The following is an 18,384-nucleotide window of genomic DNA, read 5'->3' as shown; positions in this document are numbered from 1 at the left end:
AAGCTGGGTGGGCATGGTGGCTTGCGCCTGTAATCCCAACACTTTGGGAGACTGAGGCAGGAGGATCATTTGAGCCCAGGAGTTCATGACCAGCCTAGGCAACAAAGGGAGATATTGTCTCTACAAAAAGAAGTGTTTTAAAAAGTTAGCTGGATGGCCAGGCGTGGTGGCTCATGCCCGTAATCCCAGCACTTTGGGAGGCTGAGGCGGGCAGATCACAAGGTCAGGAGATGGAGACCATGCTGGCTAACACAGTGAAACCCTGTCTTTACTAAAAATACAAAAAATTAGCCAAGCATGGCGGTGGGCACCTGTAGTTCCAGGTACTTGGGAGACAGGCAGGGGAATGGCATCAACCCAGGAGGCGGAGTTTGCGGTGAGCCAAGATCGCACCACTGCACTCCAGACTAGGCGACAGAGCGAGACTCCATCTCAAAAAAAAAAAAAAAAAAAAAAAAAAAATTAGTTGGACATAGTGGTGTGCTACTGTAGTCTCAGCTACTTGGGAGGCTAAGGTGAAAGGATCACTTGAGCTCGGGGAAGTCGAGGCTTCAGTGAACTGTGATTGTGCCACTTCTCTCCAGCCTGGGCAACACAGCAAGACTGTGTCTCAAAAAAAAAAAAAAAAAGAAAAAAAGAAAGAGAGAAAAGATTGCACCAACCCCTGAAGACCACTGAAAGTGTGTGTGAGTGTGCCTGTGTTTGACATGTATGAGTGAGTGGATGGGCGGGTGGATGAGTGTGTGAGGCTGTTAAAGTGGGTGTGCCTGTATGTGAGTGGTGAGAGTGTGAGGCTGTCGTGAGTGTGAGCGTTGTGTGTGGGGGTTGTGAAGGTAAGTGTGTGCATGTGTGTGTGCGTGTACAATCATGTGTATGTGCATGTGTGTGTGTGCATGTGTAATGAGACCCCAATGAGGGAGACATGATCCTTTACAGTTTATTAACAGCCAGTGCACAACTCAATCGTCTGAGCCCTCATCCAAGGTTTCTGCTCACATGCTCAGGCCTCCAGACAGGAATTGTTCCAGAGCTGGAAATAGTTTATCCAGGGCACGGTGTATATCAAAGACTCGCAAATTAAACTCTGTGGAAGAAGAAAGAAAACAGACTTTGGGGGAAGTATTTTTCAAAGGCGAGCAACAGGTGCCTGTTCCCCAGGTCTGTCCCTGTGGCCGCTCATGAACCCCATCGGCAGAGAGGGGAGCTGCCCACAGTCAAGGGTAGAAACAGAAAGGAGGGCCAGTCTGCAACAGGAATGTCACCCTGTCTTCCCCCTACCCAGCCACTTGGGACCCACAGCAGGTGCAGCTGGAGCCTGCGGCCTGGCAGGACGCTGTGATATGGACCAGGCAGGCCAGCAAGGAGCAATAGCATCGTCCCCTCCTCCTGCACCTCCCTAGGCATGGGGGAGCCACTTGTATCTGCCAGCTTTCAAGGGGTGCCACTGACGGACCACGAAAAATAGGAGGGAACAAGGAGGAAATTGGACAATGCTTAGAGACCTGGAGAGGGAGAGAGAAGACAGAAGAAGGACCCCAAGGAAAGGGAAACACTACTTTCACACAGAGGGTCTCGGGAGCGGGCCAGGCTGGAGAAGGGTCCAGGCGACTAGAGGCCTGGGTGCAGGGCTGTACCAGCCCAAATATAAAACCTCCCTCCTTCCCCCTTAGGAGGTGCCAGGCAGCTCCAGGGCTGGGCCCCAGCTGGCCCCAATCCACATAAGTGGAAAAACTGCCAACTTCTAGCTGTTGCTTTTTAAAATGTTCACTTCACAAGTCCCTTTGGGATGACTCCCACTACACACCTTTCTCAGCTTCTTGCTTTGCAAGGGACAGGAAGAATTGCTCGTGTCATTTCTCTTGCATTTGGTCCAGCCAATCTTCACAGTGACTATATACTCCACTCCTGTCGTCAGCTGCAGAGAATCAGTTGTGCTGTTAGTGTGGACTCCAAGCATCCAGTGGCTGAACCTCTCCTGAGGAAGCTAGGACTGCGTGTAAAGCCCCCAGAGCCATAGTCCTTGTTCCCGGAGCTTACCCACCAAAAGCAGGGCTCCCTTCTCCCTACTTCTGGCTGGAGGGAGGGCAATGGCAGCCAGAGCCCCTGGTCATAGGTTGGTTTGCTGCAGCAGCCACAGAAAGCTTCTCACCTGCCTCCTTTCCATCCTCAGGACAGAAGAGGTAACATGAAGCTGGGTTGCCTGGACACCACAGGCCACTCCCAGGCTGCCTCATGTGGCCTTCATAATGCAACAGAGTCAGCATCTTGTCCCCACCCTCCCAGTCCCTTCTGCCACTTCCTGTCTCCCTACTATCCTTCCTGACCAACCTAGCAGAAGGCAGCTTAGCAATACAGTTAAAAACAGTTTTGAAATCAAATTGATTTGGGGCACGCATTTTCCATTTACTGACTGACCTTGAGCAAGCTACTTAGCATCCTCAGCTTTTCCACTTACAAAGTACAAATCACAATTGTGCCTGCTCATGGAGTTGTTATGTGGGCTAAATGTAAGCATGCATTTCCCTTAATGCATAAAATACATTTTAAATATTTTCATAATTACAAATTATTAAATGTTTTAGCAAAGTGTCTGCAGTGTTACTTTGAAGCAGATTCAGTGTTAGGAGAGTGACAGAACACAAAATCTGGCTTTATCCCCTGCAGACTCTGTCACCATGGGGGAGTCCCTCCATTTTCCTGAGCCTCAGTTTCCTCATCTAGGAAACAAGGAGAATAATGCCAGTTTCCTATTAGCGTGTACAGAAATGAAGGAAGGAGGCGTGGTGGGTACACGAGCCACGGAGAACGCACGCCAGGGATTTCCCCATGGCTCTTTCACTTGTGATCAAGTGTGAGGCCGTGAACCCTACAGGGGTTGGAGCCTGGAAAAGCCCTTGTGGGCAGGGAGGTCCTATGCCCAGAAAGGAGACTCTAACAGAGAGCTTGGGGGTTACAGTTCCCTGTCCGGTTCTGAGCTGGATTCCCTGAGTAGATGTGCAGATTAGTGGATCTTCACCAGTGCAGGAGAAGCTCTGGGAGGCTCTCTGCTGCCTTGCCTTGTCACTGGTCAAGCCCATCGAGAGGGCTTGGTCGTCTCTGGGGTGGTGACTGACGCAGAGAGTACCCACACTGCTCCTGGGAGGAAGACACCCTCAGCAAATACTGGGACAGGGCAGCAGGGGGGCTAGGCCTGAGGGCAGTACCAGGCTCCCAGCACCCCAGCATGCAGGGGCCATCCACGCATGGGCATTTGTAGGGCTGTACCAGGCATGGTCACACTGACTTTCAGCACGCTCGGAATGTAAGAAAAAACTAAACCACTAGTCATCACTGTAACTGACGTTCCAGTGTGCAAAGAGTTATTCGTTATTAGACTTATTTGTCTGATAATGACAGGAGTAGTAGTAATAATGGCAACGATTTTTACAAGTGCTATTAAATGTTGGCACTGTGATAAGTACTTCCCTCCTATTCTGAGCCACTTCGCAGGTGAAGCAACTGAGGCCTGGAGAGTCTGGATGTCACTTGACCAAGAGTCTCAATCAGAAGGAGCTGGGCGTGAGGCCCCAGAGGCACCTGACAGCCATCCATGCCTGCCCTTGTCCCCTCTGTGAGGTGTAAGGACAGACACAATCGTTGTCTGGGTGCAGGGGTGCCCAGAGGCCCATGCCAAGATCCACCCAGCTACCAGGAGGCACGCCTGCTCTGTCTCCTTATCAATATGAATGACATCAAATGCTCATCATTATTCTTTAACAGCTAACTTAATGGTAATTGATTAATTTCACAAGACAAGCCTCCTTGGGGTCTCAACCAATTGAGGAAGAACCAAGAACCAAATGGACAACATCGCCATCTTGTGGTAGTAGTGCCTCACTGAGCTAGTCCGCGGGACAGTCTGCACTGGGATAAGGATTTGACCTACGCTGACTGGTCCTGCCCACCCTGCCCTCCCTCCTTGCGGGTTCTCTCAGTTCCAGCTGCCTTACTCTCTGGCCAAAGAGCTTTCCCATAGCCAGTTGTGTTTTCCCAAATCCAGCTAATTGAACTAGGACATAGCATTGTTGCTGCCCCAACTTCTACAGTCGGCCCTCTGTACTTATGAGCTCCACATCTGTGGATGCAAACAACTGTGCATCAAAATATTCAGGAAAAAAAATGTATGGTTGCCTCTATCCTGAACATTTTTGTCTTGTAATTAATCGCTAAACGGTACAGTATAATAATTATCTACATAGCATTTACACTGTACCAGCTATTACAATTAATCTAGAAATGATTTACTATATGTAGGAAGATGTGCATAGGTTATGTGGAAATGCTATTCCATTTTACACAAGAGACCTGAGAATCCGTGGATGTGGGCACCCTGAGGGGTCCTGGAACCAATTCCTCATGGACACCAAGGGTGACTGTATAATTTATTATCTGACCTTGAGGAAATGTTAGACCAATAAAAATGGTTCCCAAACAACTTTTCTTTCTTCTATTATCCTTCAATTAATATATTTCGGAGAAATTTTATATGTAAAACAGAAGGTGAGGTGATCTGGCTGAACCCTACTTCTCACATCCCCTCCACTTCCAGAATAAACTCTCTGTGTAATGTGAAGTTTGTATAACACAGAAAACCCAGTTTTGAATTTTACAACCCTGGACATTGAAAAAATATTGGGGGCTACAGGCCTACAAAGAATATTTGTATTTTGCCAAATAAGAACTTTAAAGGGAGCAAAATCATCCTTGCTGTCACTCTGGCAGGGTCAAATATCAGAATGAAAGGCAATTCTTCCCAAGGAAAAAGAGCTGGCCAGGCATGGTGGCTCATGCGTGTAACCCCAGCACTTTGGGAGGCCAAGGCGGGCAGATCACCTGAGGTCAGGAGTTCGAGACCAGCCTGGCTAACATGGTGAAACACTCTTTCTACTAAAAATACAAAAAATTAGCTAGGCGTGGTGGCGCACACCTGTAATCCGAGCTACTCGGGAGGCTGAGGCAGGACAATCGCTTGAACCCGGGAGGTGGAGGTTGCGGTGAGCCGAGATTATGCCATTGCACTCCAGCTTGGGCAACAAGAGCGAAACTCCATCTCAAAAAAAGAAAGAGAGAGAGAGAGAGAGAGAAAGGAAGGAAGGAAGAGTTTGATCCTCAGTGAACATTGTTGTTTCTAAGTGTAATGGAGTTAGAGTTCATGCCAGTCCTTAGAAAAGAATTTTAGAAGCATGGCCGAGGACAGTCTGGGATCTGAACAACTCTACAATGGACCCACTACACGTGAAAATGCTCCCCACTCGGGACCTCATGGAGAACCACTGCTCGGTTGTTTCGGGAGCCACCCCAGAATCCTCACATGTCTAAAAGGGCAAGAACGGGGCCTGCTGATGTCTGGGAAGAGCAAGGTACAAACCTGCATCTGACTTCGAATTAGCTTCTGAACTCGATATAAGTAGGTGTCGTTGCTGGCATTGTTGTAGGACTGAATGAAGAAGTTAAGCGTTGAATTCATGTTCTTCTTGCTCATAGGCTTCTCCTGGAAGCCCTCTCACCTTTGGAAGTGACCCAGCTTGGCCGACAGGACCAGGGCAATCAGCAGCAGCAGGGGGTTTCTCCAGCATCTGATCCCCATGTCTACAGCCTCGGAAACCTTCTTCCCAACTGCACCTTCCAGGGTGTGGTGGTGCCAGGCAGTAGCTCACTCGTTCTCCCACAGTGACCCTCACCAACATAGGCTTTCCTGGGGGATGGCCTGCCTGCATTTAAACAGAGATTCAAACTGAACCTTGTCACTCACTTTCCAGTCAGTCAGTTCATTTTCTACCCATTTACACCACCCATTCAGTTCTTTGGTGATCCAGGCAAGCAAAATTTTTAAACACCTGCCAAGGTGTGCAAGCCCCTCTCCCTGCCTTCACAGGTCTCAGGGAAGAAAGCCCCCAGAACAGCCCCTCCAGTGCTCTGCAATAGGATCTGGGTCATAGAGAAGCATCACTTACGGGAAGGGAGGAGGCCTTATGGAGAAGGTAGTATCTGAACTGAGATATAAGGAAGCAGTCATATGGAGCAAGAGGTGGTACATTCCTCTTACCTACCTTGGGCTCCAACTGTCTTACCAAGCCACCACCTGTTCCCTGTGCTTCCTTTAGAGACACGTTCTCCTTGCTCACCTGCCACCCACCCACCACAGATTTCTGCCTGTGGGATCCCCTTGTACCTGCAGGCCCTGCCCTGGCTTTTGCTACCTTGTTGTGACCCTAGTGGAGCTTTGTGAGGTAATTGCAGCTTCCCTATGAGGGACGAATAAGCTGTGAGCCCCATTTAGACATTATCCTGCAGACCCCTGAAGATTAGGTGTCACTTACCCCCAAAAGTCCATGAGTGCCCTATTTTAAAAACATTTACTGGCTGGGCACTGTGGCTCACTCCTGTAATCCCAGCACTTTGCGAGGTTGAGGTGGGTGAATCACCAGAGGTCAGGAGTTCGAGATCAGCCTGGCCAACGTGGTAAAATCCTGTCTCTACTAAAAATACAAAATTAGCTGGGTGTGGTGGCATGCACCTACAGTGCCAGTTACTCGAGAGGCTGAGGCAGGAGAATCGCTTGAACCCAGGAGGTGGAGGCTGAAGTGAGCCGGGATGGTGCCGCTGCACTCCAGCCTGGGTGACAGAGTGAGACACTGTCTCAAAAAAAAAAAAAAAAAAGAAAAAGAAAAAGAAAAAAGGAAAAGCAAAAAGCAGCAGAAAAAACACCCTAAATGGAATCCCACCAGAACAAAACATTAGTGGAATAGTTGATGAAATGTGAATAAAATCTGCAGATTAGTTAATAGTATTGTGTGAATGTTGATATTCTAGTTTTCACCGTTGTACTGTGATTGTATAATACGTTAAAATTTGGGGAAGTGGAATGAAGGGTATATGAGAATGCTTTACGCTATTTTTGCAACCTTTGTTTAAGTCTGAAATTATTCCAAAATAAAGGTTAAAATGTCCAAAAGTAAATAAAGCATTGTTCTATGAAGAGTAGCATGCTGAGGAGGGGGGAAGCAGGAGCCTTAGGATCCAACTGTCCTGGCTCAAGTCCTTCGCTGGGGACTCTGGGAGAGTTACCTCATCTCCCTACACTGGGTTTCTTTATCTGTAATATAAGAATGGGGAGAAAGACTTCTCTTGGATTGTGGTAGAGACTAACTGGATATAGGCAAAGAACCTGCTCCCAAGTCAGGTGTCGGTGCATAAGAACATCTTCTTCGTGATTCTTCTGTGACTCTGAACCCACACTTAACCCTTGGCCTGGTCAGGTCCCTCCTGTCCCGGAAGCCAGGCCACCTTCCATCATGACAATGTTGCTAGCACCTGTCACAATATCCTCCCTTGGACCCAGAGCCTGTCTGGAGAGGACTTGTCCAGCCAGTGGAGGTGATATGTTTGAAATTCCCTGAGCCTGAGCTGCCGAGGGCCACTTGCTGTAGAATAGATAATGAAGGATTCTGAGTAATAGGGGAGGCCACTCAGACCTGGGTCATCTCAAACCCGCCAGACACCTGGAATACTCCTGTCAGACTGAGGCCCATAGAGAGGAAAAATAACATTGGGTGGGCCATAGTAGAAACCCCATGGACATGGGGCTCAAAGCATAAACAATACATCTGCTTAAGAAACATGGGAGTTGGTTGCATCTGTAAAGAGGAAAATGAGTCACTGGCAATTTTAATTGAAGAAAAGGAAAACACAGACCCTGGCTATGCTGCAGAAGGAGATGCAAGGGGCCTAACAGGTCACACTGGCATTCCTTAGCTTGTGGCAGTAGAACGCTGATCTCTGACTCTGTGGACATGGAATCAGGAAAAAATACGATTCTGGTAATGTGCATGTGTAAAGGGAGACAGGGAGCTTGGTTACAGCATGGAATGGGGCAGAGCATAGTGACTGACGCTTGGGGGCTGAGGCTGGAGGATTGCTTCAGCCCAGGAGTTCCAGACCAGCCTGGGCAACATGATGAAACCCTGTCTCTACAGAAAATAAAAAAATTAGCCAGGCATGGTGGCGCATACCTGTAGTCCCAGCTACTCGGGAAGCTGAGGTGGGAGGATCGCCTGAGCCCAAGAGAAGTCGAGGTTGCAATGAGCTGAGATCGCACCAAGCACTCCAGCCTGAGTGACAAAACAAAGGGAAATAGAGGACTTAGTTGTCTGGTTACTGCCATGAAATAATGGAAAAGTAGGGGCCTGAGTATTTCCATGGAACAAGAGTAAATTAGGAGTGCTGGCTATAACAAATAGGAGCCCTGTCTGTTCTTGCCAATAAAAGAAGGGGAAAATAGGAGCTCTGGTTAGACAATGGAATAACAGGAAATGTAGGGTCTGCTCATGTCCGTGGAATGAGGGGCATAGGAGAGAAGGATTGCAAAAGGGCATGAGAAAACTTCAGGTGATAGATATGTCTGTTGTATGAATTGCAGTGATGATTCCACAGATGCATACGTACGACAAATCTCATCAAATTGTACACTTTAAATATGTGCAATTTGGCCTGGCGCAGTGGCTCACACCTGTAATCCCAACACTTTGGGGAGGCCAAGGTGGGCAGATCACATGAGGCCAGGAGTTCAAGATCTGCCTGGCCAACATGGTGAAACCCCATCTCTACTAAAAAACACAAAAATTAGCCGGGGAGCACACGCCTATAGTCTCAGCAACTCTGGAGGTGAGGTGAAAGGATTGCTTAAGCCCTGGAGGTCTAGAATGCAGTGAGCTGTGATTGTGCCACTTTACTCCAGCCTATCCTACAGAGTAAGACTCCGTCTAAAAAGAAAGAAAGAAAGAAAAAGGAAGGAAAGAAGGAAGGAAGGAAGGAAGGAAGGAAGGAAGGAAGGAAGGAAGGAAGGAAGGAAGGAAGGAAGGAAGGAAGGAAGGAATCTTTCCCAGGAGTCCAGCAAACCAGGCCTCCTATCTCAAGAGCTGAACCTGGTAACAGGCCACTGCTGGACCAGGCATGATGGCAAGTGTGGGATTCCTGTTGGATCAACCCGTGGCTTGGTGCTGTGTGGATGAGATGGTGCGTGTCCCACAGGGGCCCTCTATGAGTTGCAGAACTTTCTGGTTCTCTCTGTTGATGACCAAGCTCAGGATTTCTTTATCAGTCAAGCTCCTAGGAGAAGCAGGAAACAAACAATAACATGGTGATGTGTTTTATCCCAGCAGGCTCTGCTTGCGTGGGCTGAGGAACCTGCAGACAGGGAGTTTCCTGGCTGTAGCTTTTCATCACTCCTTCACCAGTAGATATGGCACTGGTGCTGGGAAAGGGTCACACTGTGACACTCTCTCCATCAGCTTACATCTGCTATCTGAAATTTTCCCATCACTCTGGGGAAACAAATCATCCTCTGTAAATAACACGGCTGATCTCAGTTGGTTTCTTCTCTCCACTCTCTCTTTTCTTTCTTTTTTTGCTTGTAGCACTATTTGACAAGCTCTGCTTTTTCCCCTAAATAATTTTGTTCTAGGCTGGCTGCTGACCTGGATATAACCCAGGCAGAAAGCAAGTCTATTTGCCACCCGTCTGCTGCCGGGCACCCTCCAAACATGGCCCAGGAAGGAATGGTTAGCAGTCTGTGCCTGCTTGAGGACTCTCTCAGCCATGGCTGCAGGGCGGGGGTAGGGGAGCAGAGTCCACACTGCCAGCAGCAGCTCCCACTGCAGCCCTGAGCCCTCACCTCCAGGGCAGTGGCAGAAGAACATGGCTGACCTTGGCTGGAAATGCCTTCTGATTCTGGGGAGCAGGCCAGCGGCAGGCGCACAGAATGTCAGCAAACAAGGCGGTGCTACAGATGGCTCCAAACTGGCATCACTCCAAAGGTCCCAGGGTACATTTTCTCTTTCCAGACACAGAAACCTGAGAAATCACAAGGCTTAAAAAGTCAGAGCGTGTCACAAGAGGCCAAGGATGTCCAGGGTGGAGGGGCTTATGGGGAGGTCATCGTCCTCACCCAGCCTTTGGTCTCCTTTCTGCAGATGTTTTCCACAACACGGTATCTGTTTACCAGCTCTTAAATAGTCATCAGGTTCCATTTTGAAAGCAAAGAAAAAGCAGGTGGATTCTGCAGGCCTTGACACTCCTGCTTCCACCTTCTCCTGAGATCTTTCTGGTTTTCTGTAAGCAGATGCTCTTCCCACTGAAGTAATGAGCAGCAAAAGCAGAAGAGGGCCAAGAGTTTGTTGAAATCTATAATTAAGACTTCAGGTTCAACTCTTTTGCCCATTTTTCTTTTTGGTTGTCTTCAGTTCATTCGTAGGATTTCTTTATCCTTCTTGCAAATATCATCCTCTGGGTTGTGGTTGTCTTTTCATTTTATTTATGGCATGTTGATGAAAAAATATTCTTAATCTTAATGGAAAGAATGTATTGATTTTTCTCTCATGGTTTGCATTTTTATGTCTTATTTAGGAAATCAAGGTCATAAAGCTACTTTTAAATAATTTTTTCTGAAATTTTAAAAGTTCAGCATTTCCCATTTATGTCCATAATCCATCCAGATATTTGTGCATGGTACGTTTACTAATGTTTTCTTCAGAATTTTTGTATCTATCTTCATGAGTTAAACTGGCCGATGATTGTTTTTTCTCATATTGTGCTTTCCTGGTTTGGGTTTCAAGGTTATACTGGCCTCATCCAATGAGTTGGGGAGCATGTCAGTCTGGGTCTCCACAGTCAGCACAGGCACACTTGCAACAGGAGAGTTCAGGGAAGTTTCCATACAGGGCACTGTGCAATGGTGCAGGTGCACAGAAACCCCAGGGCACAGGGCAAGTGTCTGCAGCTAGCAGCAGCCATGCCAGCAACCCTAAGCCTGAAATATGAGGTAAACAATCTAGAAAGAATTGGAGTGCCAGCTGGCCACCTTGTGGAGGGAGCAGGGGACAAACACCATGATCTCAATCCCCTCTGTCCTCTACCTCATGCCTAGGCATCTTGTTGTCAAACACAAACAGAAGTTATAGGGCACAAGAGCCCTACTGATGGAGTCCACAGCAGCCTGTGTTGTGGAGCAGAGAGCAGCATGGAGAAAGTGCATTAGTCAGGGTTCTCCAGAGAAACACGTAGATATGAAGATATTTATTATAAAGGATTGGCTTGTACAATTATGGAGGCCTCGAAGTCCACCATTTGCTGTTTGCAAGCTGGAAACCAAAGACAACCAATGGTATAGTTTGAAGGCCTGAGAGCTGGAGAACCACGGGTGTAGATTCCAACCCGAGACTGAAGGCTTAATAACCAGGAGTGCTGAGGACAGGAGAAGATTGATGTCAGAGTCCAAACAGCCAGGCAGAGCTAATTCAACCATCTGCCACTCGGGCACTCAGTGGATTGGATTGGATGGTGTCACTCATATTGGAAGCCATTTGCTTTTACTCAGTCCACTGATTCAAATGCTGACCTTTTCCAGAAACATCCTCACAGACCCATCCAGAAATAACATTTAACAGATATTGGGCATTCTGTGACCCAGTCAAGTTGACACATAAAATTAACCATAACAGAGGGGTAGCAAGTGGAGCTAGGGGGCAAACAGAAATTAGCCAGCGCCAGACGATTTCCCTCTGTCTTAATTCTCTTGAAGAGCTGCTAGTTTTTACCTTTTTACCCATTCCTTTTATGGATTGGGAAACGGAGATTCTATGATCTGACTTCATTTCATTTCTTTGTCCAGATACTCTCCCAATGTGCAGCTGATTTTCATCATTTGCAGAAGTTATCTTCTATAAAATCTCTGCAAACACAGAAGTAGTAAATGCTAAACCATTGTGCCCAGGAAAAATACAAGGCTTGGTTTCCTTGAGTCTCTGGTTACAACACTTTCTTTCAATTGATCAATATATAACCTCGTTTTATGTGTGTCTCCAGTTAGAGGTGTCTTTTAAAATATATATTGTTGACTCGTTATCATCAAGCTCATCACCAACAGCTCTGTAAATGCCTGAACGAAGCTTATTTAAGACACATTTTCTCCATAAGGCACCTCACAGCCTTCCTGTGCTTAGAAACTAGACAGCACTGCAGTACTATGCCTGGGGCCATTTTAAACAGCAAAATCGCCAACCAAAAAAGCACAAAACCGAAACCACATGTGGTGGCTCATACCTGTAATCCCAGCACTTTGGGAGGCCAAGGCTGAAGGCACTTGAGCTCAGGAGTTCAAGATCAACCTGGGTAACACAGCAAGACCCCACCTCTTAAAAACAAACAAACAAACAAACAAACAAACAAAAAAACACAAAATTGCAAAATGTGGCAGTAAACAGGCTGTGAAAAAGGACACTTGTTAACAATATAAGAGCTGGAACAAGGCTGGGAGTGGTGGCTCAAGGCCAAGGTGGGTGGATTACCTGAGGTCAGGAGTTCGAGACCAGCCTGATCAACATGGGGAAACCCCATCTCTACTAAAAATACAAAACTTAGCTGGGTATGGTGGCATGTGCCTGTATTCCCAGCTACTTGGGAGGCTGAGGCAGGAGAATTGCTTGAACCCAGGAGGTGTAGGTTACAGTGAGCTGAGATCGAGCCACTGCACTCCAGCCTGGTAGACAGAGTGAGACTCCATGTCAAAAAACAAACAAACAAACAAAAAACAACAACAACTGGAACAAGAAGGTAGAGTGTTGCTGTGTTTGACCTCAGCTTGGAACATATGTATCAGACCACCCACATTTTCCCACTCTGAGTGTCTGCAAAAGTGCCACAAGTGTTGATTTTAGGATTACAACTTAATTTCAGCAAGTAGGTAAGTTTGCAAATATGAAATCCATGAAAAATAAGGGTTGACTGTGTTTTTAAAGCCAGTTACTACCATGCTAAGAGTAGATTTGTGAAGACCCAGTTCTTCCCACCTGATTACGAAGAAATGCTAACACCACACCCTAAATAAGCCTGGGATAGTGTAATTTAGTGATGGTAAAATTATTTAACTTTCTGAGACAGTCTTAGATGTTTCCATAAGGGCCAGATGTGATGCAAACCAAATATACCACAGTGGACAAAGGTTTTGTGAAATTTGATTCATTCAACTATTGGCCATTAACAATCAATTACAAACACTTATAGCAACAGAGAAAATATATGTTTCATAAACAAACAAAAAATACAAACTATAAGCATACTCCTAGTAATACTTACATGTGTGTAAGTTTCATGGATAAAAATGAGATAGCACTATATATGTATAAAAAATTAAAAATGTTTCATTGGGTAGGTAGAATTATGAGCATCTTTTTTTCCTAAAATTTCTCCTAATGTAATATTAAATAATGATGTGAAAGGAATTCAAAGAGTATGTGGGAAATAAACCATTTTTCCCTTTAAGCAATTGTGTCTGTAGGTCATAACCATAACTTATATTAAGCATAGATAAGAAAGGTCCTAGAACATATAATATAAATAAAAAATGTCAAAATGATCTTATGCCCATTTGCCATAAATCAAGGCATCAAGTTAATTTCAAAACTTGTTTGTAGACTTTTATATCAGCTAATAAAAAGAAGAATATTTGGTCGGGCACAGTGGCTCATGCCCGTAATCCCAGCACTTTGGGAGGCAGAGATGGAAAGATTGCTTGAGCTCAGGAGTTTGAGACCAGCCTGGGCAAGACAGCAAGACCTCATCTCTACTCAAAATAAAAATTAAAAAAACAGCTGGGTTTGGTGGTACATGCCTGTAGTCCCAGCTACTCAGGAGGCTGAGGTAGGAGGATCACTTACTCCTGGGAGATTTAGGCTGCAGTGAGCTGTGATTGTGCACTTCAGCCTGGGCAGCAGAGCAAGACCCTGTCTCAAAAAAAAAAAAAAAAAAAGAAGAAGAAGAAGAAGACGACTTACTAATGACAATAATATGTATTTTCTCATAAGCATTTATTTTAACTTAATTTACCATTTTTTATTTTCCCTAACAGATATTTGTGTATATTTAATTTTACCTTTTCTAACTTTTTGGTCTGAATTTTGTAAAGTAATTTTTTAAGGAAAGGTTAAGTAAGATTAACAAAGTTACATTTGGGGAAACTTGTAACAATTTTGACAGGGTGTGAAATGTCACCCCACACACACATAACACACAAACACATAAACTGATGTTGTTTCAAAAAGTTTTTTAGAGATTAACAAAAGCTGTTTAATTATTTCTCTGAAATGTGCCATTCAAATGTTCTTGGGTTTTGTTAGTCTATGAGAAAAATGAAAAGAATCACTGTAAATAGAACAATTAAATTCTATCCTTAGATTTGCACAACCTCATCCACACAAATGGAAGATTTATTTTCATTAATGCATTCCTTTAACGATTTTGGGTGAAGAGCCTCCTGAAATGGACTTCCTTCTTCCCTGTCTTCTGAAGCAGAACACTCTGCTTTAGATGGTTTGACCTTGTCCGAAGACTCTGAGCCACGCTTAGCATTTCAGGCAGAAGCAAGGCTGAGATGTCATCAGAGGAGGCCACTGCAGACCTGGGTAGGGACCCTTGGGCCATGCCATGCAGGGCCATGTGAGCTGAGGGCTGTCCCCCAACCCCAGCGTAGGGGCTCCAGCTTCCCAACTTTGTCAATGAAACCAGAGTGGACCAGGGTGAGCACGGACTCCCTCTAACCTAGCTGTTGTGCTGTGAAAACATCTGCAAATCCTCGGAGGCCCTCCCATCAGGAAATGGTGTCTCATTTCCCTCCCCTTTAATGTGGGTGAGCCTTCTTGCTTTGCTTCAGTGAAGCAGCAGTGATGTCCTGTAACTTTCCATACTGGATCTTTGCCTGGTGCTTTCTCTCCTTCTGTGAACACGCGCAGATGGCTACACGCTTTCTCCATATCGATTCTGTTCTTTTCTGACTCTGGCTTTCTTAGTGTTGGGGTTCCCAAGTAGCCTCAGCCCTGTCTTGATGGATCATATTTCGGGGTGTGTGTTGATTCAGTCTGAACGTCCAGGTGTCCACCTCCATCTGCTCACAGGGAAAAGCCAGCAGTACTGTTGGCTCTGCCTTGTTCAGGCTACAGGCTCCTTTCCTGCTCTGACTTCTCAGAAACTCCCTGAAGCCTTTTTCATCTTTTCTTACACGTGTCTGGAGTTTCTGAAAAGCAAGGCACATAGAGGCTAGTGCCATCCACTAGGACTTGTGCAACGATAAAATTGTTCTCTGTGCAGTCCAATATAGTAGTGTAGGGGGGCATCTCACGCTCCATCCACCTTGGCTACTGGTGGAGTCTAAAAATTAAACTTATACAAGACAAGTTAATAGCAGAAAAGCACACAGATGTATTTGATACAAGTTTTACATGGCATGGGAGGCCTCATAAGGAAATAAAAACCCAAAGAAGCAGTTAGAGTGTGTTACTTATTTACTGAATTGGACAAAGAATAGTAAACTGAAAAATTGATGAGGCAGAGGAGCTTGGGCTAGGGTAGTTAATTGGATAGAAAAGTGACTAGGAAGGTAAGGGTTAGTTTAACAGGGTTTGTACAGAATTCTCTTGGACTCAACTTCCTGCCTTTGATGATAAAAATGTTGCTTTATTGCTAGTATAAGAAGGACATCTTTCATATGGGAGTTTCATCTCTTGCTTTAAAGAAACAAGAGGTTGGGGCCAGGTGCAGTGGCTCATGCCGTAATCCCAGCACTTTGGGAGGCCGAGGCGGGCGGATCGCGAGGTCAGGTGATCGAGACCATCCTGGCTAACACGGTGAAACCCCGTCTCTACTAAAAATACAAAAAATTAGCCGGGTGTGGTGGCGGGTGTCTGTAGTCCCAGTCACTCGGGAGGCTGAGGCAGGGGAATGGCATGAACCCAGGAGGCGGAGCTTGCAGTGAGCCGATATTGCACCACTGTGCTCCAGCCTGGGCAACAGAGCGAAATTGTCTCAAAAAAAAAAAAAAAAAAAAAAAAAGAAAGAAAAAGAAAGAAACAAGAGGTAAAAGCATCCAGTGTGTATTCTGTATGCAAAAATAAAAGAAAAAGGTCAAAGTAATCTTCTTGCACCTGTCGTTTTTCAGGTGTCTTTTTTTTTTTTTTTTTTTTTTTTTTTTGAGACAGGGTCTCACTCACTCTGTTGCCCAGGCTGGAGCGTAATAGCGCAATCTCGGCTCACTGCAACCTCTGTTCCACCTCTCAAGTTCAAGTGATTCTCCTGCCTTAGCCTCCTGAGTAACTGGGATTACAGGCATGCACCACCACACCCAGCTAATTTTTGTATTTTTTGTAAATTTTGTATTTTTAGTAGAGATGGGGTTTCATTGTGTTGGCTAGGCTGGTCTTGAACTAGTCACCTCACGTGATCCGTTTGCCTCAACCTCCCAAAGTTTTGGGATTACAGGTGTGAGCCACCGCCCTCAGGCATCTAACTTAGTCAATCCACCAGGTGTCTAACTTAGTCAATCCACCAGGGTGATATATTTTTAACTCTTTCAGTAGCCACTGGCTATGTGTGGCTATTGAGCACTTGAAATATGGCTAGTACAGCCCTGAAATGGAACTTTACATTTTATTTAATATTATTTAATGTGAATGTACATGGCCACCAGTGGTGAGCAGTTCCATCCTGGGCAGCGCAGGTGTGGGCAGTGGGTCCTTTGGCTCTTCTCCAAGGTGACTTCTACTCTTCTCCTGATCCACACCAGGGGTGCTTCTCCTTTTCTTTTCCTTCTTGTTTCAAGGATTCCTCAACTGTCTCTCTAGTCAGGCCTTATTCTGTGATGTTCATCTCTCTGCCCTGCCTCCTTTCCTCCCCCCGCCTCTGGGAGAAGAAAGCACTTGCTCTACACAGTAATTACATTTTGAAGGTTTTCTCCCGCTTTGGTGTGGACTGGCGGAATGGTGGGAGTGCCCACAAATTTCCTGTGACAAAGAAGAGAATGAAGGAAATTACCAGAAACCACCAAAAATGTCTCTCTTAATTGCAAGTACTAGCTTCGAGGAGGCAGTCTGTTCCGGCTCCTTTTCAACTGACTACAGATTTGAGAATCTAGAACTGTGTGCTTTAGAATAGGGGTGGATTTCAAAATGTGCATTTTCTAGACCCCAGCTGCAAGAGACCTTGATACCAAAACCCAGTGGCCTAGCAATCAGTATTTCTTAAATATCCGTTAGAGCTTCTGCATCAAACCACGTTTGGGAACTGATTTAATCAACACACTGATTTACTTAGGAGTTTTTGATTTAGCCTCACTCCATTAAACGCCCATAGACTGCTCTGCTTTCCAAATGCTTATGTTCACTTTTTACGATTTTTCTCTGATCTCCCCTGCATTTATGGTCACCTCCAACTTCCTGCCTCCTTCTCTCTCCAAAAGCACACAGATCAGCTTTTCAAAGTTAGAATAACGCATGTAGTAATCATAAATAAACTGCATGAAGAGCTGAGATTTCTTTTTATCTCTACAGAGGCCTCAAATGTATGAACTCTGTGATATGTGCTTTAATCAACTTTCTTTCTAGGAGTTTGGCCCCTCTTGCCTTGCTCTCTACAGACAGTCTTCATTTTTAAAAATTTTGCATGCCAGTGCCCAGAGTGTATTTATTAATAGTTTGAAACTGTCATAAATCCTCAGCATCTCTGCCATAGCACTGCCAAGCTTGAATGGTCTAGACATTGTATTCAAAAATAACTCTCTCTGGGACAGGCCTGAAAGTCTCTGGCACAGGATTCCATCTATCTATGGATACTTCTCCTGGGAGATTAAAAGTCTTCCTGGCAGGCACAAATTTTGTCCCTGGAGATCCATCCACTATGGCCAGTATTATGTAAAGGATAAGAGTTCAGTGGTTGATATCCACTGAATATAACTCAGTCAACAAAAGAGTGGATTGTGCATATATTGCATATATGCAACTCATTTATAACCAAGGAAGAAAGGACCAACAGAAAGTTAGTTTGGGGAGATTTAAAAATAACTGAACTTATATTGGGGAAGTCTTGCTCTTGGAGATGAAAATGGCTTTTATTGCCAGCTGTTGCTCGTTTTTTGGTAGGCGGTATCAAGCACGTGATGCTTTGGTGGCTACACCAGATTCTCTTTTGCAGAACTTGCATGTAGGGTGTGGGTTCCATCCAATCTGTTATCCCCCTGTTCCTTCATCCGTCCCATTGCCATGCGAGTTTTACTGAGTAGGTGATATTTACTAGAGGCCACGGATCATTTACCATGTCCTCATACCTAAAAGATTAAAGTTCACCTTGGCCCAGGACCCCTCTGGGTGGTCACGCCCCCTGCGCCGATGTTCCGGGAGTTAGCTGTGCGTATGCTCGGCTCACACACACCCCGCTCCGGAGCCTCCTGGGAACTGTAGTAGGCGGTTCGCGCATCCCCGCCCCCATGACAGGACCTGGGCTACAGCTCCCGAAAGGCCTCGCGCG

General features: G+C 45.8%; 1 protein-coding gene across 1 annotated transcript; it reads right to left on the bottom strand.

The window, feature by feature from the left end:
- Nucleotides 1-916: 916 nt before the first annotated feature.
- Nucleotides 917-5,862, bottom strand: CSTL1 (cystatin like 1). Its single transcript, XM_073012008.1, is given in 4 exon segments — nucleotides 917-1,002; nucleotides 1,004-1,084; nucleotides 1,805-1,915; nucleotides 5,408-5,862. Coding segments are annotated over 4 exon segments (438 nt in total). The 5' UTR covers nucleotides 5,627-5,862; the 3' UTR covers nucleotides 917-975.
- Nucleotides 5,863-18,384: the final 12,522 nt, after the last annotated feature.

Source organism: Chlorocebus sabaeus, chromosome 2, assembly GCF_047675955.1.
Source record: "Chlorocebus sabaeus isolate Y175 chromosome 2, mChlSab1.0.hap1, whole genome shotgun sequence".
Lineage (NCBI taxonomy): Eukaryota > Metazoa > Chordata > Mammalia > Primates > Cercopithecidae > Chlorocebus > Chlorocebus sabaeus.
This window is presented reverse-complemented; position numbering and strand designations above follow the sequence as displayed.